Source organism: Penicillium atrosanguineum (assembly GCF_028827265.1).
Source record: "Penicillium atrosanguineum strain IBT 20685 chromosome Unknown utg000002l_segment0_segment0, whole genome shotgun sequence".
Lineage (NCBI taxonomy): Eukaryota > Fungi > Ascomycota > Eurotiomycetes > Eurotiales > Aspergillaceae > Penicillium > Penicillium atrosanguineum.
Genome location: NW_026623134.1, coordinates 606645 through 629278, shown reverse-complemented (window position 1 = coordinate 629278; position 22634 = coordinate 606645). Strand labels below are relative to the sequence as shown.

Below are 22634 nucleotides of genomic sequence, written 5' to 3'. Positions count from 1 at the left end.
AAGCCTCAGCAGGGCAAAACTAAATTACAGCAATTCATGTCCAATTCGTATCCTGCGTACGACATCTGCTTACCAGCGGCCACCGCCACCCTGCTACTAATTGTTAGCAATGTTGTCATAACCACTGGCTTCTTGTTGTACTTACAGGACCACCGGGGCCGCCGGGGCCACCGGGACCACCGCCGTGGGGACCGCCATGTTGGCCAGGACCTCCAGGACCTCCAGGGCCTCCGGGACCACCGTGAGAGCCACCCTGTCCGCCAAATCCGCCTTGGTGGCCACCAGGGCCTCCAGGTCCGCCGTGAGGGCCTCCTTCATGAGGGCCACCGAAGCCTCCGGGGCCTCCAGGACCGCCGGGACCACCGGAACCACCGTGGTGAGGGCCGCCACCAGGGGGACCGCCCTGAGGACCGCCAAATCCGCCCTGAGGACCAGGACCACCTGGTCCGCCCTGGGGGCCGGGACCACCTTGGGGATGGTCGTGGTGATGGTGGAAGAGACCCATTGTGAATGTGTGTAGAGTGTGTGTAAGGCCGAAGATGAAAGCCTTTGAAAGATGTAGGAATTGGAATACTGGAGAACAGCGAAGCTTGGAGCTCTTAAATACTTGGCTCTCCAGTTCTAAGAATAAGCACTTGAGTCATCATCGTAATCAAGCTCCCACGTAGCCACTCTGATGTGATCATCGTGGCTGGTCTTTCTCCTCGAGGCGTCTCCCCGGTGGCGTGGTCAATCTAATCGGTATAGCTAGGATTATGCCAAGGAACCATTGGATGCCAAGAACTTTTCTAGCTCAGAGATAGAGGGGCAGTTGCCTAGATCCAGTTGGTTACTGTCTGTGATTCGGGGCTAGTTCAGCTGGGCCATATATTTTGCCGTTTATTCTAGCTATCCGAATTAAGGTTTACCACTTTGTACCAACATCTGCCGCATGTCCAAACCTATACTGACATCAATTGACTACATAAATAGCAGGAATCATCAAATCAGAAAAGGAGTCGATCGTGTCGGACCATTGCCGTCATTCGTCTTGAAAGTCCACGCAAGCAAAAGCCAAGCGGCAAATCGTGAGCCCTACCCGCTGCTCAGTATCACGGAGGCCCCACTCGGCATAGAACGTGGCGCAGAATTACGCGTTCCAGGGGGGCACTCACACAGCAAGAGTCCATCCTCAGAATTAGATACTAGCGGGAGTTGGCAGCCTCGAGGATTAATTTTATTTCTCTAGGTGATAGGCCGTCGTTGCAAAGGGGAGGTCTTGGGTTGTGTGTTTCCTATCTACCCGATTTCTACACACTCACCATGTTCGACACGATTAAGAGCTGGTTCTCGTCGGCCCAATAACCCACCGAGGGCGAGTGGGACGCCAATACTTTGACTACGTAGCAGCTAACCAGCCCTGCGGCCCCGGCGATGAATCAGACTGTTCTGGGCAGCCGGTACGAATCCCGTCCGCCCTTGGCGTGCGATGGAATGAGCTAGAATGAAAGCTGATCGGTGTCATAGGATCATGCCAAGTGATGATAATGAATATGCTGATTGGGTTGATTAGCTGCGCTGAGCTTTGCTGCTTTGCTGCTTTGAGTGCTGCGAGTGCTGCTGCGGGGATTGCTGTGGCGATGATGGTCCCCCTGGAGGTCCTCCTGGCCGGTGAGGTGTATACCGTAGCACTGCACTTAAGTGTAAGATCATTTGCTGTTGAGTTGCTTCCATATTATGAAATAGATAATACGTTTCCCAGGTCTTCCTTGTACCCATGGATCGATCTTGTTGAACAAACTACACGCCAGTTCAAGTGCGAGGTTGTGGGTGAACGGTCACTTTCCATGCCTAGTAACCGACGGTATATTATTGACAAGGAAAATAACAGAATACTATAGCCTGGCTGAGGATATAGCCTAGGTAGGCCTAAACATTTGATTCTTTAGTTACTTCTTAATCTATTTCCCGGGTATCTCCCTGAAGCTCTTTGTAGACCTCTTCTTGTTCCTTTGAAAAAGTGTCTATTTGAATGACCGCAAATACGTTAAGGGAGAGAATCCCCGGTTACCTACTTGAAGCCTTTGCGTTATATTGCTAGTCCGGTTACACAATTTAGGATCTAGTCACGTAACCGAACTGAGGTATTGGAAATAAGCGGGCGGAACCATGGATGGTGAATTGATAATCAGCTGCCGCACCAATTCGAGATTGGGAACCCCGAGGTGCTTTCAGATCCGGATTCAGAGACGAAAAAATGAGTTCAGAAGAGGACTGCTTCCGTCTGGGCTCCTGTGAGCCTACTGCACATCCCAAATGAGTATTGGAATGTGTAGAAGCTTATCGAGAGCGGATCTACATGAGCTTAACGTGCAAATTCCGAATCCCGAAGCCACGAAGCCACGAGGAATGACGGATGTGGCTTGTGTAAGCACCTAGATGCATCTATAGAGCGCGGGATAGATGAGGAGTATCATGTTTGCCACGATATATCACAAAGGAGCCGTGGTCAGAGCAGTCATCAGAGCAGTCATGATTGGTAAATTGTATACTTGCCGGGTATTCTACAGAACGGGGCAGCGATAGGCTCTGAAGAATCCAAACACGGGAATGATCTCCGTGCCGTACATGATGATGGATCCCAACTGCCCTCATTTCTCTATTCCTCTAAGGACTGACACCATGCCCGGGGCTCCTTGGAGATCCCAGGGATGTAATACCTGCAGGAGGCGCAAGGTCAAGGTGCGCATACCCATGATCGCCGCGGCTCGGCGCTGCTAACCCGCTTCACCCGCAGTGCGACGGGGAACGACCCCACTGCGCTCGATGTCTACGAGGCGGCCATCGCTGTGACGGATACGATCGATCCCGAAAGTTCGTCCATGCCTTTTCAGCACCTAAACATCCTTCCCAGGATCTTCCGGTGGTCAAGCAACCACCCCATAAGCATGAAGCAAGCTTCTCGGCGATCAACGTCAACACGCAGATCCGATCCCAGCTTTTTTCCTTATTCATCGACTCATACATTCCATCTCGGCCAGTGGGCCATATCAACTTCCGATGTCAGCAGACGTCGAATCTGTTCGAGGTCTTCCCGACCGTCATGAATGGCAAGAATAGCCAACTACTTGACCGGGCCATATCAGCGCTTGCTGCTGTCTTTGTGGGCAATAAAATCGACGATGAACAGTTGGTTCGACATGGTGTTGGCCTATACAATAACGCCATTCAAGTGTTTGCACGTCTCATACCGCGATCTGGGCTCCCGGTTCAAGAGGTTCTATGTGCGAATGTTGTATTTCAACTATATGAGGTGAGTCGTTCCTGTATTGGAATTTCACGGATACAGCTAACCCATCCAGCTTATAAACTGCACATCCGGATTCTCGGGATGGACAGCGCATATGGAAGGCGCCAACGCTGTTCTCGCTCGACACCAACAATCCCTGGAAAGAGACAAATTATCCTCAATGTTACTTCGCCAGCTGAAACTATCAAATGTAAGTCCAGGCCACCCTTACCGTGTCTTGGAATCAGAACTGATTCAGACAGATATTCCATGCAATAGGAAAATCCAAATCAGCCCTCGCTTTTTGCCCGATGTGGCGGTATCTATCACCTAGGGACTCGGATGATCCTATCGACGAAATCATCGACATCCTTATGGCATGCACCAGTCTCCTCGCTCGAGAAGATGACTTGCAATCTACATATGATATCGAGCAATTAATCCAGCAGTGCTGGGATCTTCACATGCAAACCATGGCCTGGAACGATAAGCTCAAGCTAATTCATGGAAAATCGCTCTACACTAGGGTTCCGGACGAGACCAAAGTCACTCGAACTTCATCCAGCAGGAACGTCTTACCAGATAGATATGAATTCATAGCCCTTGAAGTCGCAGAGTCACACATGCTCTGCTGGACTGCAATGCTCATAATGTACTCTCTTTTCCACCGACTGGAGATACACAAAAAGCTTCTTTCTCCGGGATACACGTCCGATAAAGAAGCAGAAACATTCCTTAAAGGAGCACAGCACTACGCCACGCAGATCTGCCTTGGCGTGGGCTACTTCCTTCAACCGCACATGCATATCCTTGGTGGGCATAACTTGCTCTTCCCGGTGAGCATGGCGTCTCAGTTCTTTCTCATCAATGAACTGCATGGCCAGTACCAGTGGTGCCAGGAGGTCTTCATTGCACTTGAGGCTGACGGCCTAGGGCTCGCCAGTGTTCTGCTAGGGACACCCTGGTCCAGATACAAAGAAAGCAGTCCACCGGTGATTAAAATTGAAGCTGAAGCTGAAGCTGAAGCTGAAGCTGAGGTTGAAGCTGAGGTTGAAGCTGAAGTTGAAGCTGAGGCTGAAGATTTGGGGTACGATGCTTGACGTATCTTTTCCCTTCGTTGTACAGTACATACATACATTCAGTGCACATTTTCATGGAAAAGTTTAATCAATTTCATCCAACACATATATCTGGCGTGTCCATTCAATTAGATGCGATATATTTCGCATGTATCTTGTTAATCGCCCTCGTCCCCTGGTGCCGAACTATACGGGCTGGATGAATAGCCGAACTGGACTGGAAATGCAATATCCAAGCCTTGGCCCATATTACATCCAAGCCGAGATTGACGTGCATCGGTGACGATTACGAAACGCCCAGTGAAGGGTGAGATCTAGAAAAGATATATCTTACGAGGTGAATGTTTACAAGAGATCTTTAGACAATTTCTCAGCGGAGAATGCCCCAGACTCACGTTCTAGCTAGAGAAAGGTCCTTTCAAAGTTAGCTTATTCTCAGCCATTGTATGAGTCTTACTTCACCGCGATAAACCCTGTCGGAAGATTATTAATTGGACACGGGGAAGAGGCTTTTGTCGGAATGTCTTTTCTCATAGATCAGGTAGGCTTGTCTCCCTAGCAGAGTAGCGATAGAAGCAACTCCTGTCTTCGGATCCTTCGATGCGAATCGATGCAATATTGATCCCGGCCTACTGGGTGCCTCACTAGTTGAATATTCCAAGGTCGGCTTCCTTCTTTGACTCCCAGTAGTCATCGACGATATAGCATGAGTAAACGCATCTATTCACTGTAAATTTACCCCATTCACCTAGGCAACGGCCCCTACGTGACATCACCGATGAAGGGACTTGCTTCAATATCAACATCCTTGCATATACCGCACATTAATTAGTAAACGATAAACGGTCGCAAACCTACACCCCAGACCGCTTGAACGTCCGACCGCGACATCAATAACTCACCGATGATCAAAGCTAGATGATGCGTTGACATCCGTCATCTCGAGGCCCCGGATTAATTATGATGATATCTGTACAGGTGTACGGGGATAACCCGGGTTGCGCGGGCAAATGAGGAAGTGAACACCTTCATGGGTTAGCTGATCTTCGCGTGAGCACCTTTTCGGAGGACATTCTCCCGCGAGCACCCCAAGTACCTAGGATCAACCTCCCGGTGAACCGTATGTAGCCACTTGGGCAGAAAGAGAATGATTGATTATCATCTTCAAGGTATACATACAAAAGAGTGGCGATGCTACGTATTTCAGCCCCATCTTATTATGATATCACAGCCCCCTCCACCACTTCTATTATTATTCCTGATGTCCAAGCCACCCATGTAGTGAAGATCAGCTCCACCGTGGGATGACACATCAGGCCCCATGCCAGGGCATCGGCTACGCCCCTGATGACGGCATGAGCCTAAGCTGTGAGCCTCGAGTCTGAGAAAGCGCGCTGACGGGCGCAGATGACTATGCTGGGAACTAAGCACCGACGCGATAAGAGAATGGAAGAAACCGCGTTACGAGTTGCGAGTTGCGAGTTCAGACTTGATCGTGCGGGGATTCGGGACACTCATTGGTGAGTGTGCTGAACAGCGTGTGTGGCCCGGTGACTTTGATCTGAGCGCTTGGCTAACTATATTTGGGTATTTGTCGATCGGTGCAGGTGCACTTTGCACTTGTTTCTTGGTGGGGGCTTTTCTGTATTAGGTTGTATCGAGGTGACTACTTCGTATGTACTTGCTGTGTATCGATCTGCTGTTCTTGTTGGATGTTCGATGCAGCGAAGAACACTAGGCTTGTTCCATCATGGTGGCTTGGCTCCCCTAGGAGCCTCATTGGGTACTAAGTTCATGTGCATTTTGTCAGACTTCTACATTCGTATCTGGTGTCCTCCATCTGTAGGCAGATTCATTTCTAGTCTGCGCTTCGTTGGGGCGCCAGATGAGGTTGGGGTTGGGGTTGGGCGTCCTCGAGTTGGGCTGCGGGCTGTGGAAGGGGCGCAGCTTAGACAGCCTGAGGTCTACTGCGTAGAGATGCTCGAGATACACAATGCGACGATAGCGAACTCCCAGATCGGACTGATCCGAATCAGAACGAGCTGCCAAGGCTGTCCAAGCCTATAGCCGGTCGATCCCGCGAGCGCATTTGGCACAGGCACTGCCACGGTCACTGCAAGGCTCGACTGCACTGGTTGCACGGCGCGACGACTTGGCAAAACAATAGATCAATAGATTTCTCCATAGATACTTGCCAAGGCACCTCCTTAATGCACCGGGGGCAACGTGATCACCATGATCGCCCTTGGCACAGTTCATTTGCAATTGAACTGGCTGGTGGCCTTGTGTGACGATAGGGACTTGGCGCTGAGACCATCAGCCCCTGGGTATTGAATTCGAGCCAAGATCTTGAAGAAAGGGGGGATCCGGAATCTAGAGTTTGAGTCTGGAGTCTGGTCCACTCCGGGGAGAGTGGATTTCCTTCAGAAAGTGGTCATCGGACAGCTTTCGCTCATATTGAGAGTGACACCGGGCGCATTCTGAAGATCCGTCGAGTCTCTTGGCAGTCCGAAATATCGAGGGGTTGTCGCCAAGCACCGCAGCGGAATGGACTGGACCCAGTGTCGCCGGTCAACTGGCCCTCCCTGTGTTCTGAACCGCCCCCTACGGTGGTGCGTGGGTTAGGGGGTGATGCCCTGAGGAAATCCTTGGCGAGAGTATTTGGGATCTAAGTTCATTAGTGGTCTCGAATGATCGAATTGATCAATACCATTTGGTATGGTAGTATCTGCTGGAGAAAAGGGTGAATGGCTGATCTAGATACGGTCGGCAAATCTTGTCGGCTCGGTCGTATAGAAGACCGAGTCCTGCCCGGGAGGCCTGGAGTCAGCACGGAGTACACGGCACGGCGTAATGTAGTATTGCCAATCGGCCTTGGCCCTTGTGCATCCAACTGGGAAGTCAAGACGTGAAACGCGCCCTGCTGTCGCGGCATTGGAAAGGTAGGTGGCTTGCCTGAGCCAGGGCTCTCTCGTGCGAGTCTCACTGCAACAACGGTGGACACGGCATGCATGGTGCAGTGTAGAGTGCTGGAATTGGATGTCCAGATTCGTATAGTGCGGAGTAGAGAGTACGGAGTACTTGTCATAGATTGTACCGTGGAACCAAGAAAGTCGAAACCCTACCCTAGGGTACGTTTCCAATTGATCATGGCTAAATTGGACCATGCCAAGCGAGACAGCCGCTGTCAAAGTGAAAGTGTCGCAGCTTAACTGTTTCTGGCGTCCGTCGCAGACGAGTGGAGAGGGCCGGTAAAATGCCTCATACAAGTGACTCCAAATCCTGGCGCTAATGCGTACCACACGGTAGCTCTTGACCTAAGTCTTCCCGCGTTTCCTACCTTGCATATGCTGGCTCTCCACTTCCCCGGTTGATGTTCCGGTCAACCTTTTCGTCCTCGTTAGGGCATCGTTGGTGCTCGTGCCAGCTGCTGGCCCCGGCTCCTCTTCGTCTTGTGTGGATCCGAACGGAACAATGTCTGGTGCCAACGCAGCGCTTCAACTTCGGGGTGTTCTCTCTCTATAAGGATAGGATTGGAGAAGTTCGGGGAGATGAGGGGGTCTTCTTGGCCCATCCCAGAATCCCAATCCCATGGCATCGCCAGATTGGATGGCCCGTGAAGTCCGTGCAATGGTTCGATTTTTTATTTTGGTTTTGGCTCCCCGAGAGTTACTAGGTATACGCAATTACTGCAAGTCTCGTACTTTATTACTCCGTAGTCAAAGGAAGGACCTAGTCGATCGCGGGACCTCGTGTCCATCGATCCATCGACGTACATGCGGAGAAAATCATGCGACCTGCAAGCTTTCCTGAAAATATCCTGGCCCTATGGCAACAAACTTCGCGCTCGAGGACGGCAACCTCTGACCGGTTCGTAGGCAAATGGAGGGGACCACTGGGCGTCTCCCAACAGAACAGGGGCCATGCTGGCTCGCGCAGATGAAGTGTGGGGTGATTGGGGATTCGCGAAGCTTGTCGCGATGTGAGAGCTAGGATTGCACCGGGCGGATTGGATGATTGGATGATGGGATGATTGATGCTCCCAGTACTTGAGGATTTGAGTACTTCGAGTCTTGAATACTTGGTACCTGGTACTTGGTACTTGGTTACTTAGAGACTTGGGTACCTCTTTAGACCTCAGGTACTCTCCTTGTATACCGTTTTGTACACGGTACCCTACACTTCTAACTGGGTCCGATCCCGGCACTGATTCGGATTGCGGCTGACCGCTCCTCTGTTCCAAAATTTCCAAGGCTGTCAGCAGGCGCGATTGGTGCCCGTCAAGGTCATTCGATTCTGCGAAATGCCCAAGTGCGATGTGCCGTCGTGGTGGAGTCGGCGGGTTAGGCACACGTTTCACCGCAGCACAGCGTGGTATGCCAACTTGTTTTTTTTTTTTTTTGGTTTAGTTCACGCGACTACGATTTAATTTGGCGAAGTACTTCGCCTCGGGAGTGACGGAAGATCGTTGACAAGATAAAGATGCCTGGCATAATGGCCTTGGCACCATGCCGAACGGTACTGTCTTTCGGCTTGGCATGCCCGATTGAGGAGTGCGGAGCTGCACGGGGGATCTATAATGGGTCTAAATGAGGGTATACCAAGACCGATCTACCGGGCAGGTAGCCAAGAACACCCTGGGGTGATGTGTCTACACCAAAATATCCTCCACCCGGGGAGGCCCGAGGGAGTAATACGTCAGAGCGCCAGAGGTCTCCGCATCAGGAGCAAGGGAAGAACCATTAAATACCAAGCATTCCAGTATGCAGCCGACAACAGTATCCGAAACATGAGGAGAAACCAATGATCGAGGAAGCGCGCACAGCGCGAGAGATTAGTCGGGATTACTATTACTGGGTTCGAGTTTTAGGGCCCCTGCCATGATGGTACTAGTGTGAGTGTAGAGGGTTTAGTCTGGTCGGTCGAAGTGGGACTAGGGTTCAACCAAAGAGGGTTCAGGCACAGGAACAGGCCGCTTTGGGATCCCGTTACCCTCCGTGACGCCAGTCATTCCCTCGGGTAGGGGGTCGTATCGTTGGATTACAGTACCGTTACTGTACCCGACCTCGTGGTCCTGCAATCATCGATTTAAACGAGGATTGGAATGCAGCAAAGCCAGATGGAGAATTCTAGGGATGATCATGGCGGTATGTTCGATCTGATATAGCATATATTGCCGACCGCATCTATGTGAACGACAAAGAGACAATCGATCATTGTGCATGTAAGTAATAAGACGGGTCGACCTGAAAGGGTTTAGCGGACACAAAATGCCTCATAGCTAGTCCACCAACTCGACACACAATGGTCATCACTCCCGCTTTCGTCCACGTCGAGGATCTCTTTGTCTACGTCAGTAACGGATGGATACTGACAACTGTACAGTTTAGACAAAGGGTACTAATTTAAGAAATTAAGAAATGAACAATATGTCATAAAAAAGAACAGTTCACTAGGCGCAGGAACCATATCGTACTGTACAGTAAGCTGCAGGTGGGTCCTTGGAACAAGCGTGGAAGCAGGTTGTGGCGAGCGAGGAAAAAACGAAAATTTAAATGCGGGAAAAAAAAAATTTAAAAAATTCCCCCAAAATGCAAAAAGGAAAATCGACTAACCCAAAACAGCGGTGCCGTCCTCCCGCGTATCGTCACTCACGCCTTTCCCTCTTTCCCCCCCCTCGTGAAGCGGGTTTATACTGCGATCTTCCTCTTCATCCTTTCACCCCCTCCATATTTCCTCATGTTTTAAAACATTCTTCTTCCTTTTTCTTCGACTCTCTCCACTCTCGAACAGCACAGACTTCTTGGCGCTAAGCCTAGAGGTATTCTACAGGCAGACCCTCAAGCCTTTTTCAATAACTATTCCTCTTGGCGACTCCCTCTCGTCATTCTTCTATTTCGGTCTGCCCCCTAGCCATGCGCTTTATATCATGACAAGCGTCCTTAACGGGACTGTGTTATGCCCTCTGGGTCGATCCTGATCGATTTTCGAGAGTTGCGAAGTATACCTGACTTTCGCCACTTCCGATCTTTTCCAACCTCTTTGGTGGGAAACATGGCACAATCCCATGGTGGAGATCGAAATTTCTCATTCCATAACCTCTTGAAGATGTTGCTCTCGTCAAACTCGTCCACTCGCCCGGCGCATGACGACGCCGAGGTCGCGGAGGACTTGGATGAACCTCCTGATCAGCATATACTACACGCCACCTCGATGCATACCGAAGATACTATCGCCTTCACCCGACCCCTCATCGATCGCAAAGAATCCTTGCTCACCCGCGCTCTCAAGAGCAGTCCCGAAATGTCCCCTACCGAACCTCAATCCGCACTTCACGATTCCATCTACAGTTACCGCTCCTACCCCCATAGCAACATGAGTGGCATCTCCACGGCCGAGTTGACAAGTGATGGAGGCATGACCAGTCCGTCTATTGCTAACTCGCCGAGCCCACCCCTCCCCCCCTCAGATGATGGGCAAGGCGCCCAAATCTATGACTGGAAAGAGAGATGCGATGCCCAAGGTCAAGGTTGGGGACTCCAACGAGACCTCAGTTGAAGCCAACCTTGGACGTAAGCGTTGTATCAGCTTCGCCTGTCGCCCCAAGGCCGATTCGAACAACCAGCCCGCTGCGCCACCGGCTCGCCAGCCAAGCCCGTCGACTGTCAAAGTGGCCCCCGAACCCCCGAAACGCAAGTCAACCCTCACATTTGTCTGTCCTGGACGCCAGGCTGCTACCTCTATCCAAAGAGAACGCTCCCCGGGTCGCAAGGCTGCCCTCCGACCCAAGTGCCGTGGCTCTCCCGCTCCCGTTGCTCGCAAGTCATCCCCTGACGCCGCAAACTTCAAACAGAAGGATGTGAAGGAGATTACTGCGATTACTATCCCCAAGGGTGTTCCTACCAGTGGTTTGGGCAAATTTGAGGAATCAGAAGCTACTCGGTTCCATGAGTTTGCTAGCTCCATTGGTGAGGACGACGAGTGGGTGACCAAGTCAACTGAGTACTCTCAAAAGATTACTTTGAATGACTGCATGAAAAAGGAGAACGTCATTCGACGACTTGGCGAAGAGGCCGAGCAGGAAGCCCAGGAGGAAGAAGATGAGGACGACGACATTGAAGGTTTGGCCGATGATGACTCAACCATTCACGACTTTTCCTCGGATGATGGCAATGAGTCTGATAATGAGGCCGGTTTCGCGGAATCTGATGAGAGTGATGATGATGGCTCAGACTACGAGTTCTGGGCTCCTTCGATCACCGTGCCAGAGACCAGCGTTCCCTCTATTGGCATTTTCCCTCCAGTTTTGGAACGTCGTGCCTCCAACACCTCCTTCGACTCGTTGACCGATGATCACCAGCACTGGCTGCCTGCGCCTGTTCAACGGTTGCCCGGCCGTCGTCCTTCTAAGAATCTGCGCATGCGGCCCGGTACCCCCAACCTGCCCGATAGTACCGACTTTGTCTGTGGAACTCTTGATGAGGACCGACCTCTCGAGGCGGCTTATAAGTCCTGCATGGAACAACGGCGTCTTGAGAAGCATGTTCTCATCCCGCAAGACATTGACCCTAGCTTCCCAACCAGCGACCCCGAGGATGAAGAAGACCTAGAAGACCTTTCCGAGGACCTGGACTCTGTTGTTCTGGAGCCCACTCGAGGCCGCATAGAAGGACCGAACAAGGCTTCTTCTCCAAAGCACTCGCCCAAGCGCATGGTATCTCCGGCGCCGCCTCGCCGTGCTGGTCGCACCTCCCCAAAGCGTCTCAAGTCTCCCCCTCCTCGAACCAGAGCTAAATCTCCTCCCCCTCGAGTTCGGGCCAAATCACCTTCTCCACAGAAGTGGACACCATCGGGAGAAATGCCCGTTATCGAGTCGTCCCCAGGCCTTAATATTAGCCACCTGGTTCAACGGCCGCCTATGGTTCGCACTAAGTCGCTGCCTCGGACGCCCAACCCGTTCTTCACCGGCATGCAAAGTGCCCATAACTGGCAGGGAATCCCACCCCTGACAGAATCACCGGAGCGGAACGCTCACGCACATTTGAGCCCCTCCATACTCGAGGACCCGTCGATATTGTTGAGGGCCTCGAAAAGAAGCGCCAGAAACGAAAGGAAAAGTTCTGGCGCCAACACTGCCGCAAAGCTGCCAAAGAGCAGGCGGTACGCCGGCCCATTCCCGGCAAGGGAGCCGAACGGATGAAGGAGCTTGGCCTCGAAGTTGCTGAGAGGTGCAGAGCTTACGGCGTCGGTCAAGACGCCCAGCTCGTCCTATCTGTTTAGGTTACCCATGGACCATTTGATGTCCTAATAATTCCCCCTGGAAACCTTCTGTACATACCTACCTTTTCCCTTTCTTTAGCCCGCTATGGATCCGGGTAACCATTCGCTTTTACATACTTAGCCAATTTTGTGTCATCCACTTGGTTTCTTACATCTCTATATCTTTAATCCCCGGGGGAACCTATCTCTGCATCATTTATTTTACTTTTACCCGTCCCTCTCTGAAGAGACATCCTGTCCTTTCGAATTTGCATGGCTGCGGTGCATATACCCCTTCTCTGGATTTGCTGCATGTGTGGATAAAGTGGGGGATCAATTCTGACCCAAACCAATAACAATATCATTAAACACAAAAACTCAAACACAAATCCAGATTCAAATTCAAATCGCAATTAGTAGAAACAGTATCACTTCTTCTCAATATGTTGTCATGTCACATGACTCGCAGCTGTCACAATGACTTTGGTGGTAACCATCGCTACCTCAAGGCGATGCTCCTCACTCCAACAACTCTCGCCTATGGTAGATCACGTACCTGCCGCGAAAGAACACGATTCGGCATCATTGATATCACTTTCGTCAATATGGGCGAAGCTTTAGACCGTGGACTTGAAGGTTTCCTTCCTGGTGTCCATCGATATCCATACAAAGGAAAAGACGACTTTCCTAATGTTATGAACTATGAGTTGACCCTTCCAGATAGGCGTGAATTCTTCCTCGTTACAAACCTCAGCCAACACACATTCGAAGCGGACTTTTTCAACACCGAAGACAAGCCGTTTTCACACTCGTGGAAAGAATACTTCTATGACTCGCAATTGCTTGTTGTCGAAATGCTACCACGCGTACCACACGAACGAGCCAGTCGCAGATTATCTCAATTTATTATGAGCGTGGCGGATGCGAATGCGCAGCTCTCTCCTGACAACTTGATTATACCCGACGGGACAGCTGCGGTTCAACTTGGCACATCCGCTAAGTGCCCTGATGAATCTTTTCGTCCACTCTATTTCGCACATCAAGCTTTCCCAACTGTGATTGTTGAGACGGCGTTTACTGAGTCTCCGCAAAAGCTTGAGCAAGATGCCCGTCGCTGGGTGACGCAATCGAATGGGCAGGTTACCGTGATTACGGTCCATCTTGAAGAGTCGACGGAACGTATTGTTCTCCAGAGGTGGGTCCTGGCAAATGGTAGCCCTGTTAGGAGACAGGAGACTACCATCACCAATGTACGCGGCGCTAGAAGAAACGAGGGCGCATCTGTTCAGATAACGAATGCACCGTTCATCATCCCTTACCAGGAGCTCCTCGCGCGAGCTCCAAGAAGCAGCAACGACCGAGATATCTCGATCGACGTGATGGCACTGGGTTTGTTGTGCGAACAAGTCTGGGCTTCACAGTAATATTCTTAGTCAGCTCTTCTCACCATGGATTTATTGATGCCTAAGGCAAGAACCTGGATCCCGAAAACAACATCCAACCTGTCTTCTTGCCCTCTTTCCCCTCCATCCACACTGTCGCCTCCCTCTTATCCGCGACCCTCAGCACCCGATTCCCTTTATCCGCGCCTTCTATTCCGTCCTTCTCATTCCTCGATTCCGCCATGTGGCTCATCAACTGGTGTAAGTACCTGATTCTCCCATCTATCCAGCCCAGTCACCCGCATCAAAGCAGCCGAAACAAGGGTTCTGGATTTCAGGTATACTTGCTACGGATGTTATAAGCTATGCGAGTGTCTCTGCTAGCTACCAGACACCCTCAATACCCTTCGGGGCCAACACCGCAGTCTGCGGCTTTGACCCGGGAGTGAAAATATGCCTTTACTTTTACTGATTCCCTTCATCCAGTCTACGATGTTCTCGCCTCGCTCGGCCTGCTCAACAAGCACGCCAAGCTTCTTTTCCTGGGTCTCGATAATGCCGGCAAGACTACCCTGCTGCACATGCTGAAGGTGAGTGGATAGTCAAGACACAATGTGATCAGGGTCTGGACCGAGGTTCCAGACTCGGCGTGCATGGGCGGAATGTACCCGCAGGATCGCATCTCTCTATACCTTTTGAACCATTCGCTGACAAAGTACAATCATAGAATGACCGCGTCGCCGTCCTCTCCCCCACCGCCCACCCTACCTCCGAGGAGCTTGCTATCGGCAACAACCGCTTCACGACCTTCGATCTGGGCGGTCACCAGCAGGGTGAGTCAATTTATACCAGGGATACCGAAGGAGGAAGCTAATAGGCAATTTACCATAGCTCGTCGTCTCTGGAAGGACTACTTCCCCGAAGTCAGCGGTATCGTCTTCCTCGTTGATGCTAAGGACTACGAGCGCTTCTCCGAGTCCAAGGCCGAGCTCGACGCCCTTCTCGCCATGGAAGACCTCGCTAAGGTCCCCTTCCTCGTCCTCGGAAACAAGATCGATCACCCCGACGCCGTGAGTGAGGATGAGCTCCGCCACCAGCTGGGTCTGTACCAGACTACTGGTAAGGGCAAGGTCCCGCTCGAGGGCATCCGTCCCATCGAAATCTTCATGTGCAGTGTTGTCATGAGACAGGGTAAGTCATTCCTCAAATCAAGTTTCATCGGCATTCGCTAATAATTCCCAGGCTACGGCGAGGGTATCCGCTGGTTGTCCCAATACGTCTAATCTAAGCTCGCATAGACTCAGACGATAACACCAGGCCAGACCCAAAATGCCATTCGATTTTGACATACGGAATCAAATTGCTGTCAACCCCTTCTCTGCTTCACTTTGAGTCGCTGTTCTATATCCCTCTCCTTCTATCACCCAATTCTCGATCTATCCTTCTCCCTCCCCTCCATGATGTATCAACTTCCATGCCCTTGATTTCGTCTCGCCCCATTGCTGTTTACTATTTTAACCTGTCGCCTGTTAGCCGGTGCCTTTTCGAATACTCTAGTTCTAAAATTTGGCTCTTATAATTACTCAAATATCTCTCGTTGGATGTAATTGTAACAAGTAAGATCCCATGTGCAGGTTACCTACAGTGGATATTGATCCCCATGATAGGTTGTGATGTGCAAGCTGAGACCGATCTGGTTCTAGTCGATCGGTGGCGTTTTGCCCAACAATGCTGCAGCACGCCTATTCAGGACAGAATTGAGACCAATGATTATTGTCAAAGATCGTGTTAGAGACAGGGTTCCTATGGACTGGTCTGATTGGATGTCTTTTCAAGGTTGATGCTACTCGATCGAGCCCAATCTATGAGTCGAGGATCACTATCTATGAATGCCAGTCTTGTCCCTACACACAAGTAATGGGAACCGGCTTCCTACCGCTCAGCTTCTACACTATGAGTCCGTGAACAGTTAGAATAGACAACACATGCGTTACAATTCAAGACAACCGATAATCAGAAACAAGATAAAGATAAGATAAACCAGGTTCCCCTCCCCCTTTCCAGGATGCCTTAAGTAAACATTCCGTCCAGATGGTAAGAAACAAAGCAGGAAACTTCAGGCGCGTTAGGAAAAAAAAAAGGGTTAAAGAATCAGTCGAAGAAGAGAAGAGGGAGTTCCGCTCTGCATGTTAACAGAGGTCGCGCGTCGGCCAAGAAATGATAGCGGGAGGCGCACGGAGAAGCCCGGATAGAAGAGAAGGGATTAGCGGCGGATGAGAGGTTATAGAGAGGGAGGGTGGCTGCCCCGGCTGGGATGAATCCTCGGTCGTTTATCGCTTCGTCGGTCCGATGAGGGTGGAACTCGTGGTTGGAGGAAAGGGTTGGATGTCATGGGTGTTTGGCGTGACGTGGGGATTGTTGTGAAAAAAATGGCTTATCTCCGCCCGAACCTGCTGCACATGGGGAAGCTCGTATTTGTTCCTTTATTTCTTCTTTTGCTTGCGCGGAGGAGTGGCGGCGGATCCGCCGGAGCTCATGCTCCCGTAAACGTACTTTTGTTTCTTTTCGGCTGGTTTGAGGATCTAAAAAAAGAAAAAGCAGGTTAGACTTGGATGGAGGATGTGGGGAATTCAAGAAGACCACCAACCTGGAAGGAACAGAGCAAGCTCTCGTCGACGCTCATCATCGCACCCGCGTTGTCGAATTCACCGCAGTAGTTGGGTGCGCTGAATAGCGTAACCAGCTGGCGTTTCGAGAAGAACTCGTAACCATCTTCCACGACTTGATGCGCGCGGCATATCAAGTCCATATCGTGTTTCTGGAGGAAGCGCGACACCACGTCGGGGCCGAATGTGAAAGAGACACCGCGATCGTTTTCGCTCCAGCCGGTGATGTCCTTGTCCGGATCGGACCACAGCAGATCGCAGAGAAGACCACAGTCGGGGATCTAAAGAAGTCAGCGAACATGGCCTTCAGCTGAAGGAGTTCTGGCACGAGATCTGGCATGTTTTCATTCCATGCCATGTTCCTCGAATCCAAGACAACCACTGGTGCCAGAGGTGATAATGAAATACAGAATTACTTACATCGGTGGGACGCATAACCCGGCGAATCTGCTCCATCGAGTTCAGATCGGGGCTCAGACCTCCGTGCATGGTGAAAATCTTCTCGTCAATGATGGCCGCGATGGGAAGGCAGTTGAAGCAGTCGGTGAAGGTCTTCCACAGCTTGATGTTGTAGCGGCGCTTGCACTCGTCGTAGAAGCCATAGATACGGTTGATGGAGGCACACTCGTGGTTGCCACGCAGGATGAAGAAGTTCTCGGGGTACTTAATCTTGTAGGCGAGGAGCAGGCAGATAGTCTCGAGGGACTGCTTGCCACGGTCGACATAGTCACCGAGGAAGAGGTAGTTGGCCTCCGGGGGGAATCCACCGTATTCGAAGAGACGCAGGAGATCGTAGTATTGACCGTGGATATCACCGCAGATCTGTAGTGCCCAACTCGTTAGAACGCGCGGCCCGAGAAGTGGTCCGGGCTGGGGGTAAAATCACTAACCTTGATGGGAGCCTCGAGCTCGAGCAGAATAGGCTGCGAGATAAAGATCTCACGGGCCTTGGTGCAGAGGAAGCGGATCTCTGACTCAAGCAGCTGCACCTGCTTTCCAGGGCGGCTACCCCTCACTTCCAGGAGCCGATCGATGATCGAGTCCAGATCAACCTCTTGGTCGGCCATAGTGTGCGAGCTTTAATGAAAAGGGAGAAAGGGGAAACGGAGAAAGGAAAAAGAAAGAGACGAAAAGCACACGCGCGGGAGGGATGACGACTTCCGGGGCGGCGAAGAATTGATGACGAGGTAGTTATGTCCTACATGCATTAACAGTCATTAGCAACGAGTTGAACAATAACAAGGATGCCAGTCCGATTCTCAAATCCCATGAACAGGGTTGGAGGCGAGGGAAAACAGGCGCGTCTCGAGTGGAAATTTTTTTTTTGCCGCCTAGCGTTTTCCTTTGCGTTTCCTGACCCTTCGGGATAGACAATAGAGGCTAGCATAGCGACCGAGATGAAGACTTACCAAGGGGAAAGAACTTCAAGGAGGTCAAAGACTCTAAAATATGAAGGCCTTGCGGCCGCGGCTTTTTTGAGGGGTTTCTGGCAGGAATGCCAGACGGGGTGGACGAGGGAACACTCTGGGTGAGGTTTGAGGGTGACTGGAAGTTGAAATAGAGAGAAAAGCCCCTGAACAAGTCGGGAACGCAGAGACCGAGGGGAGATGGCTTCGACTTCGACTGCGGCTTCGAGGGGACGAAGGGAGGGGGTGAGCGAAGTTTTCCGGGGGTCGGACAAGCAGGAGTGAAAAAAGGAGTAAGGTCAATCAAGAGACGAGGAGACTTTTCACACGGTCGACTGTTCCAGAGATCCAAAAACAACGGGGGACGCGATGAAGCCGGCGTTTGAAGGATGAAGAGAGGAGAGAATCTTGCACAGGGAGAGAAAGCGGGAAGTTCCAGAGTTTGTGTTTGCGGTGTTTGGCTTCCCGTTATAGATCGGCCTGGCTTATTTTGTCACTCCACTATAACTAACGGGTTTGATCTGAAATAATAGCCTGCCTCTAGTCTATTTCTACTCCATCGGCGTATATCCCTTCGTCACTTTTCATCAGTTCAGACGTGGCATGGTCGAGGGGCTGCAGAAAGGCACCTTTTGGAGCCGGTCGAGACCCTCGCGCTTTGTGTCTCATGAGACCGAACGCTAGCAAGAACACAGTCTAGTTGCAGCTCAGATTGGACAAATGAAAGAAGACGTCCTGAGCGACTTTGTCCACATCGCGTCTTGACTTGCTGCAAGTCAAGAGTGGTGTTAGCTCACTTGCTATCTTGGACATCTCGTCCCACTTCATCTGGATACATGAGCACTCGACCTCCTCCTCCTCCATGAACGTTTACCAGAAGTTTTTATCAAACCAAATGTATATGACAAGGCTGGTATTATTTCCGAACTCATCGTGCTATGCACATTCATAGGTTACTCATGGCTCAGAATCACAGACAGGCCGATAAACGCAAAAAAAGAGGGGAATAGAACAGTCAATCCGCCAACGCCAACTCGCAAATCATACAATAAACGCGCTCTAGGAATTTTCTTTCAAAGTGCCTTCCAGAAAGATGACGCGAAAGAAGCGCAGAAACATTTGTTTTGATGCGGAAGCAAAACAGAAGAACGCAAAAGGCCGTAAATGTTCATACATCCAACCCACCATATCTCGTAAGTCATCCAAACGCCGTAAACAATGCAGAGGAGCAGCTCGCGTGGCTTGCTCAAGAAAAATAATTAATCCGAAAGGTGGTGCTTCCTACATGACTGGAGGAGCACAAGAAATAATAGGGCTCGTGGAGAGCGTCGAAACATGCGGCACGTGCCCATGTCCTCTTTAGCCGCTCAGTGCATGGCCTCCGCTCAAAATCGCTTGAGTGTTGGCTCGCACCAGAGGTGCAGTAGGGAGAGCAGAGTGATCAAGGCCTGTCGCAGCCAGCTGTGCGGCCAGATTCTGGGAGTTGTCCCAGGGATGGTCTCCCAGAACATTGAGCCAGTTATCGCCAACTTCCTGTCGGAGGACCTCGAGCTGCTGCCGACACCGCTGCTCATCTAATCCCCAATCTTTTGCCGCGCCAGAGTGCACTATAGTGGGCTGCATCGGAGGTGGACTGGGGGACGTTGGCTGCTTGAGCGGGCTCTGGATGCTGGAAGAGCCGGAATGGATGCTGCTTTCTAGCCTCCATTGGTGTTCAATCGGAGTCACACTTATTGGGTCGATCGGAGCGTGGAGCTGTTGAGTTGGAAGTACCGCAGTCATTGCTGGCTCCGGGTTACCCAAGCCATCGGGGTTGAAAGGGTTATCGACGGAGAGATCGATGATTCTGCGCCGCTGGGTCTTCTTGCGACTTTTAGTGCCCCCTTCGACGTCGTTTCGCTGTGTACTCTTGGGCGACTCACGCTCCTCAACCGGTGCCTTAGGAAGTGGCTTGTCCAGGATATTCGCCTGGGCCGCGGCAGTGGCTTTCTGAATCATAGCAGATTGATCTGCGGCACTTGAGCGCACCACGGGTGTAGCCTCAGGCTCGGCCACACGGTCAGTCAGTTGCTTTCTCTCCGTATAACCTGGACCACGACCATCAATGATGATATCCTCAGCGTACCCGGGAGTTCGACGGAAGAGGTTCATGATCACAACGCGGTACCCGGAATGGGTTTTCACAAATGGGTTTCCAGAGACCCAGATCTCTCGTATTTCAGGGAGACTGGTCAGCCGTGCCATTTCTGTTGGATCCATGAGATTGTTATCGCGCAGGTCTAGTCGCTCCAGAGAAAGCAGTCGCTCAATGCCGGCTAAAGAACGGAGTCGGTTGCCTCGAAGATTGAGCGCAGTGATTGCGGGAAGGGGGTTTCGTGAAATAGAGTGCAAAGACTCGATCATGCAATACGACAAGTTTAGCGCACGAAGGGCCATTAGAGTTGCTAGGCTATCCGGAACCTCGGTGAGAAGATTCGATGAAAGGTCGAGCGAGTTCAGGGTGTTGGCTACAGGAGCAAGGCTTGCGGCGGAGATGGACGTCAGATCATTCTCTGGAAGACCCAAGTGTCGCAAGAACCGCCACTTGGAAGGCGGCAGGACACCGGGAAGAAGGGTCGAGGAGCTGCCAGTGCGATATCCGCCGGAAGTATCGCTCGAGTTCGAACTGCCCGAGCCGGTGCGTCGAATCCGTTGAGACCGGCTGTGACGGTGACCATGCTTGGTGGAGGGTCGGGTAGGTGAGATGCTATCACCTCGTGCACGAAGCTTCGCACCCTCCGATCCAGCTCGTATCATCGGGGTCGACTTGGGGCTGGTGCTGCTTCCGAATGCGGTTTCGCCAACGGGGGAGCCAGGCGCCGAGATGGAATGATCCGGAGCCTGAACAGGCTGCGAGCCAGTGGTGCTAGTCCATCCAAGCGGCGGAGACTGCTGAGACTTGGCTGACCGTCGTCGTCGCTTATCGATATCGTCCAAGACGATGCGCGTCAACAGATCAGCCGGGTCATCCAGATGAGCCCGTTTAATGGACAAGGTGCGCAACTGCTCGGACAGACGGTCCCATCCGTAGAAAGAACGATAGTCTATGTCAATGATCTCTAGGGCGCTCAAATTTTTGAATGAATGCAGCGGCACGGCCGTGTCGAATGGGAACTCCTCATATCCACGGATCAGGCGAGCTCTGTGGTCAGGGGCCAGACGCAAACAGGGGATCTTGGTGAAAGCAGAGTAAAGATACTTCAGGTCCACTTCCAGGGCGAGTCTGGCCTTGTCGGACTTGGTGGCCGCATCTCTGGATCCCATGCCGAAGGAAGACCAGAGTCCGCTCATGCCGGACATGACACTACGAACACTGGATACAGAGTGTATGGAGGCACCATCTCCCTTGGACCGCTGGGGCTTATTCAGGAAAGAAACGTAGGATTGCGATGCCTCGGTGTGGATATTCTCCAATCGGACGTTCATAGGACCCACGGCAATGGACAGTTCCTCGAAGCGCGAAAGCAGATAAAAGAGGTGGTGAGGAGTCAGGGTGAGCTTGGCGGGCTTGATATTCTGCGAGGTGAACTTCAATGGCCCGAAGGACAGAGCGGACGCCAATGATAGAGAGGAGGAGAAAGAGCTCGAGGGGGTGAGGGAGGGCGATTGGGGGGTCGCGACATTCTTGAACTGACGGCGAAGCTGAAGGGCATTCGCAAGCGCTTTTTCATGAGTACGGACGAAGCTGGCCAAATTCTAGGAACGTAACGAGTATAAGTTTTGATCTGATCTAATCTCGTGTACTCGACATTTGGCGCCGGGGGGGGGGGGGGGGTGGGGGAAGGACCCCAGGTCGAGAAAGAAACTTCGACTCACCTTGATGAAGAGTTGTCCATCTTCAGTGTTGAGCTTCTCCATGACGAGAGCAAGGGATTTTCAGCTAGGCAGGATCCCAGCCAGGAGAAGTCTGAAGACGAACACTCAGATGCTGTCAGGGAGGGTCGACATTGTGCCGCGACCTTGAGATCGATGTAGAAGGTCGAGGTCTAGGGAGGTCAGCGCGGATGGATCTGGGGACAGGGGGGAGGGGTCACCAACGTGGGAAAGGGAGTTGACAGGTCCGACTCCGATGGGACAGGTGCAGGGTAAAAGGGTGAAGGGGGAAAGGTGAAAAGACGAGAGGTTTGGTGGCACGGGGTAACCGCTAAATAAGAATGGCGTCTGATGATCGAGATAACAATACCACGAAAACATAAAATACTACGGGAGTTTGGTTACCTTGAGTAACATCTTGTCGGGTATTTGGAGTATTTTTATTTCTCTTTCGAGTGTGTCAATCATAACCATAAACTCACGATGAACGGTCTGATCGCTATCTAATTTCCTTTTATGCTTCGGCCCCCTCCCTCACATAACAATCCCCGAACTTTGACGGTTTTCATTTTTCTCGATTTTTTGGTATCAATGAGGGACGATACCAGCCGATCCGGAGCCAGAAAAGATTGCTAATTTCCTCCTGCAGCTATCGTGCCTACTAGCCCGAGTTGGAGTGGCGAAGGCGCCATGGAGGGGTCAGCCTTTTAGCTTCACAGCGT

General features: G+C 51.5%; 8 protein-coding genes across 8 annotated transcripts; 5 read left to right on the top strand and 3 right to left on the bottom strand.

Moving 5' to 3' along the window:
* Nucleotides 1–69: 69 nt before the first annotated feature.
* On the bottom strand, nucleotides 70–505 carry N7443_001971 (MFS transporter; the record flags this gene model as incomplete). The annotated part of the gene is made up of 2 exons (XM_056882027.1): nucleotides 70–93; nucleotides 146–505. The coding sequence occupies 2 exons, from the start codon at nucleotides 503–505 to the stop codon at nucleotides 70–72; spliced, it is 384 nt and encodes a 127-aa protein (XP_056743868.1).
* A 1027-nt stretch (nucleotides 506–1532) lies between these two features.
* N7443_001970 (uncharacterized protein) lies at nucleotides 1533–1774 on the top strand (the record flags this gene model as incomplete). The annotated part of the gene is made up of 2 exons (XM_056882026.1): nucleotides 1533–1682; nucleotides 1742–1774. 2 exons carry the CDS (start codon nucleotides 1533–1535, stop codon nucleotides 1772–1774), a joined length of 183 nt encoding a protein of 60 aa, XP_056743867.1.
* A 521-nt stretch (nucleotides 1775–2295) lies between these two features.
* On the top strand, nucleotides 2296–4368 carry N7443_001969 (uncharacterized protein; the record flags this gene model as incomplete). Its single annotated transcript, XM_056882025.1, has 5 exons — nucleotides 2296–2406; nucleotides 2706–2853; nucleotides 3021–3292; nucleotides 3342–3479; nucleotides 3532–4368. The coding sequence occupies 5 exons, from the start codon at nucleotides 2296–2298 to the stop codon at nucleotides 4366–4368; spliced, it is 1506 nt and encodes a 501-aa protein (XP_056743866.1).
* Nucleotides 4369–10455: 6087 nt separating this feature from the next.
* Nucleotides 10456–12627, top strand: N7443_001968 (DUF2457 domain-containing protein; the record flags this gene model as incomplete). The annotated part of the gene is given in 3 exon segments (XM_056882024.1): nucleotides 10456–10771; nucleotides 10797–12323; nucleotides 12341–12627. 3 exon segments carry the CDS (start codon nucleotides 10456–10458, stop codon nucleotides 12625–12627), a joined length of 2130 nt encoding a protein of 709 aa, XP_056743865.1.
* Nucleotides 12628–13049: 422 nt separating this feature from the next.
* N7443_001967 (uncharacterized protein) lies at nucleotides 13050–14030 on the top strand (the record flags this gene model as incomplete). The annotated part of the gene is made up of 1 exon (XM_056882023.1): nucleotides 13050–14030. The coding sequence occupies one exon, from the start codon at nucleotides 13050–13052 to the stop codon at nucleotides 14028–14030; it is 981 nt and encodes a 326-aa protein (XP_056743864.1).
* Nucleotides 14031–14230: 200 nt separating this feature from the next.
* Nucleotides 14231–15271, top strand: sar1 (Arf family GTPase SAR1; the record flags this gene model as incomplete). Its single annotated transcript, XM_056882022.1, has 5 exons — nucleotides 14231–14249; nucleotides 14475–14578; nucleotides 14716–14821; nucleotides 14880–15179; nucleotides 15231–15271. 5 exons carry the CDS (start codon nucleotides 14231–14233, stop codon nucleotides 15269–15271), a joined length of 570 nt encoding a protein of 189 aa, XP_056743863.1.
* Nucleotides 15272–16471: 1200 nt separating this feature from the next.
* On the bottom strand, nucleotides 16472–17721 carry glcA (type 1 serine/threonine-protein phosphatase catalytic subunit GLC7; the record flags this gene model as incomplete). Its single annotated transcript, XM_056882021.1, has 4 exons — nucleotides 16472–16570; nucleotides 16636–16935; nucleotides 17075–17476; nucleotides 17545–17721. The coding sequence occupies 4 exons, from the start codon at nucleotides 17719–17721 to the stop codon at nucleotides 16472–16474; spliced, it is 978 nt and encodes a 325-aa protein (XP_056743862.1).
* A 1698-nt stretch (nucleotides 17722–19419) lies between these two features.
* On the bottom strand, nucleotides 19420–21957 carry N7443_001964 (leucine-rich repeat domain-containing protein; the record flags this gene model as incomplete). The annotated part of the gene is made up of 2 exons (XM_056882020.1): nucleotides 19420–21795; nucleotides 21916–21957. The coding sequence occupies 2 exons, from the start codon at nucleotides 21955–21957 to the stop codon at nucleotides 19420–19422; spliced, it is 2418 nt and encodes an 805-aa protein (XP_056743861.1).
* Between the last annotated feature and the right edge of the window lie 677 nt (nucleotides 21958–22634).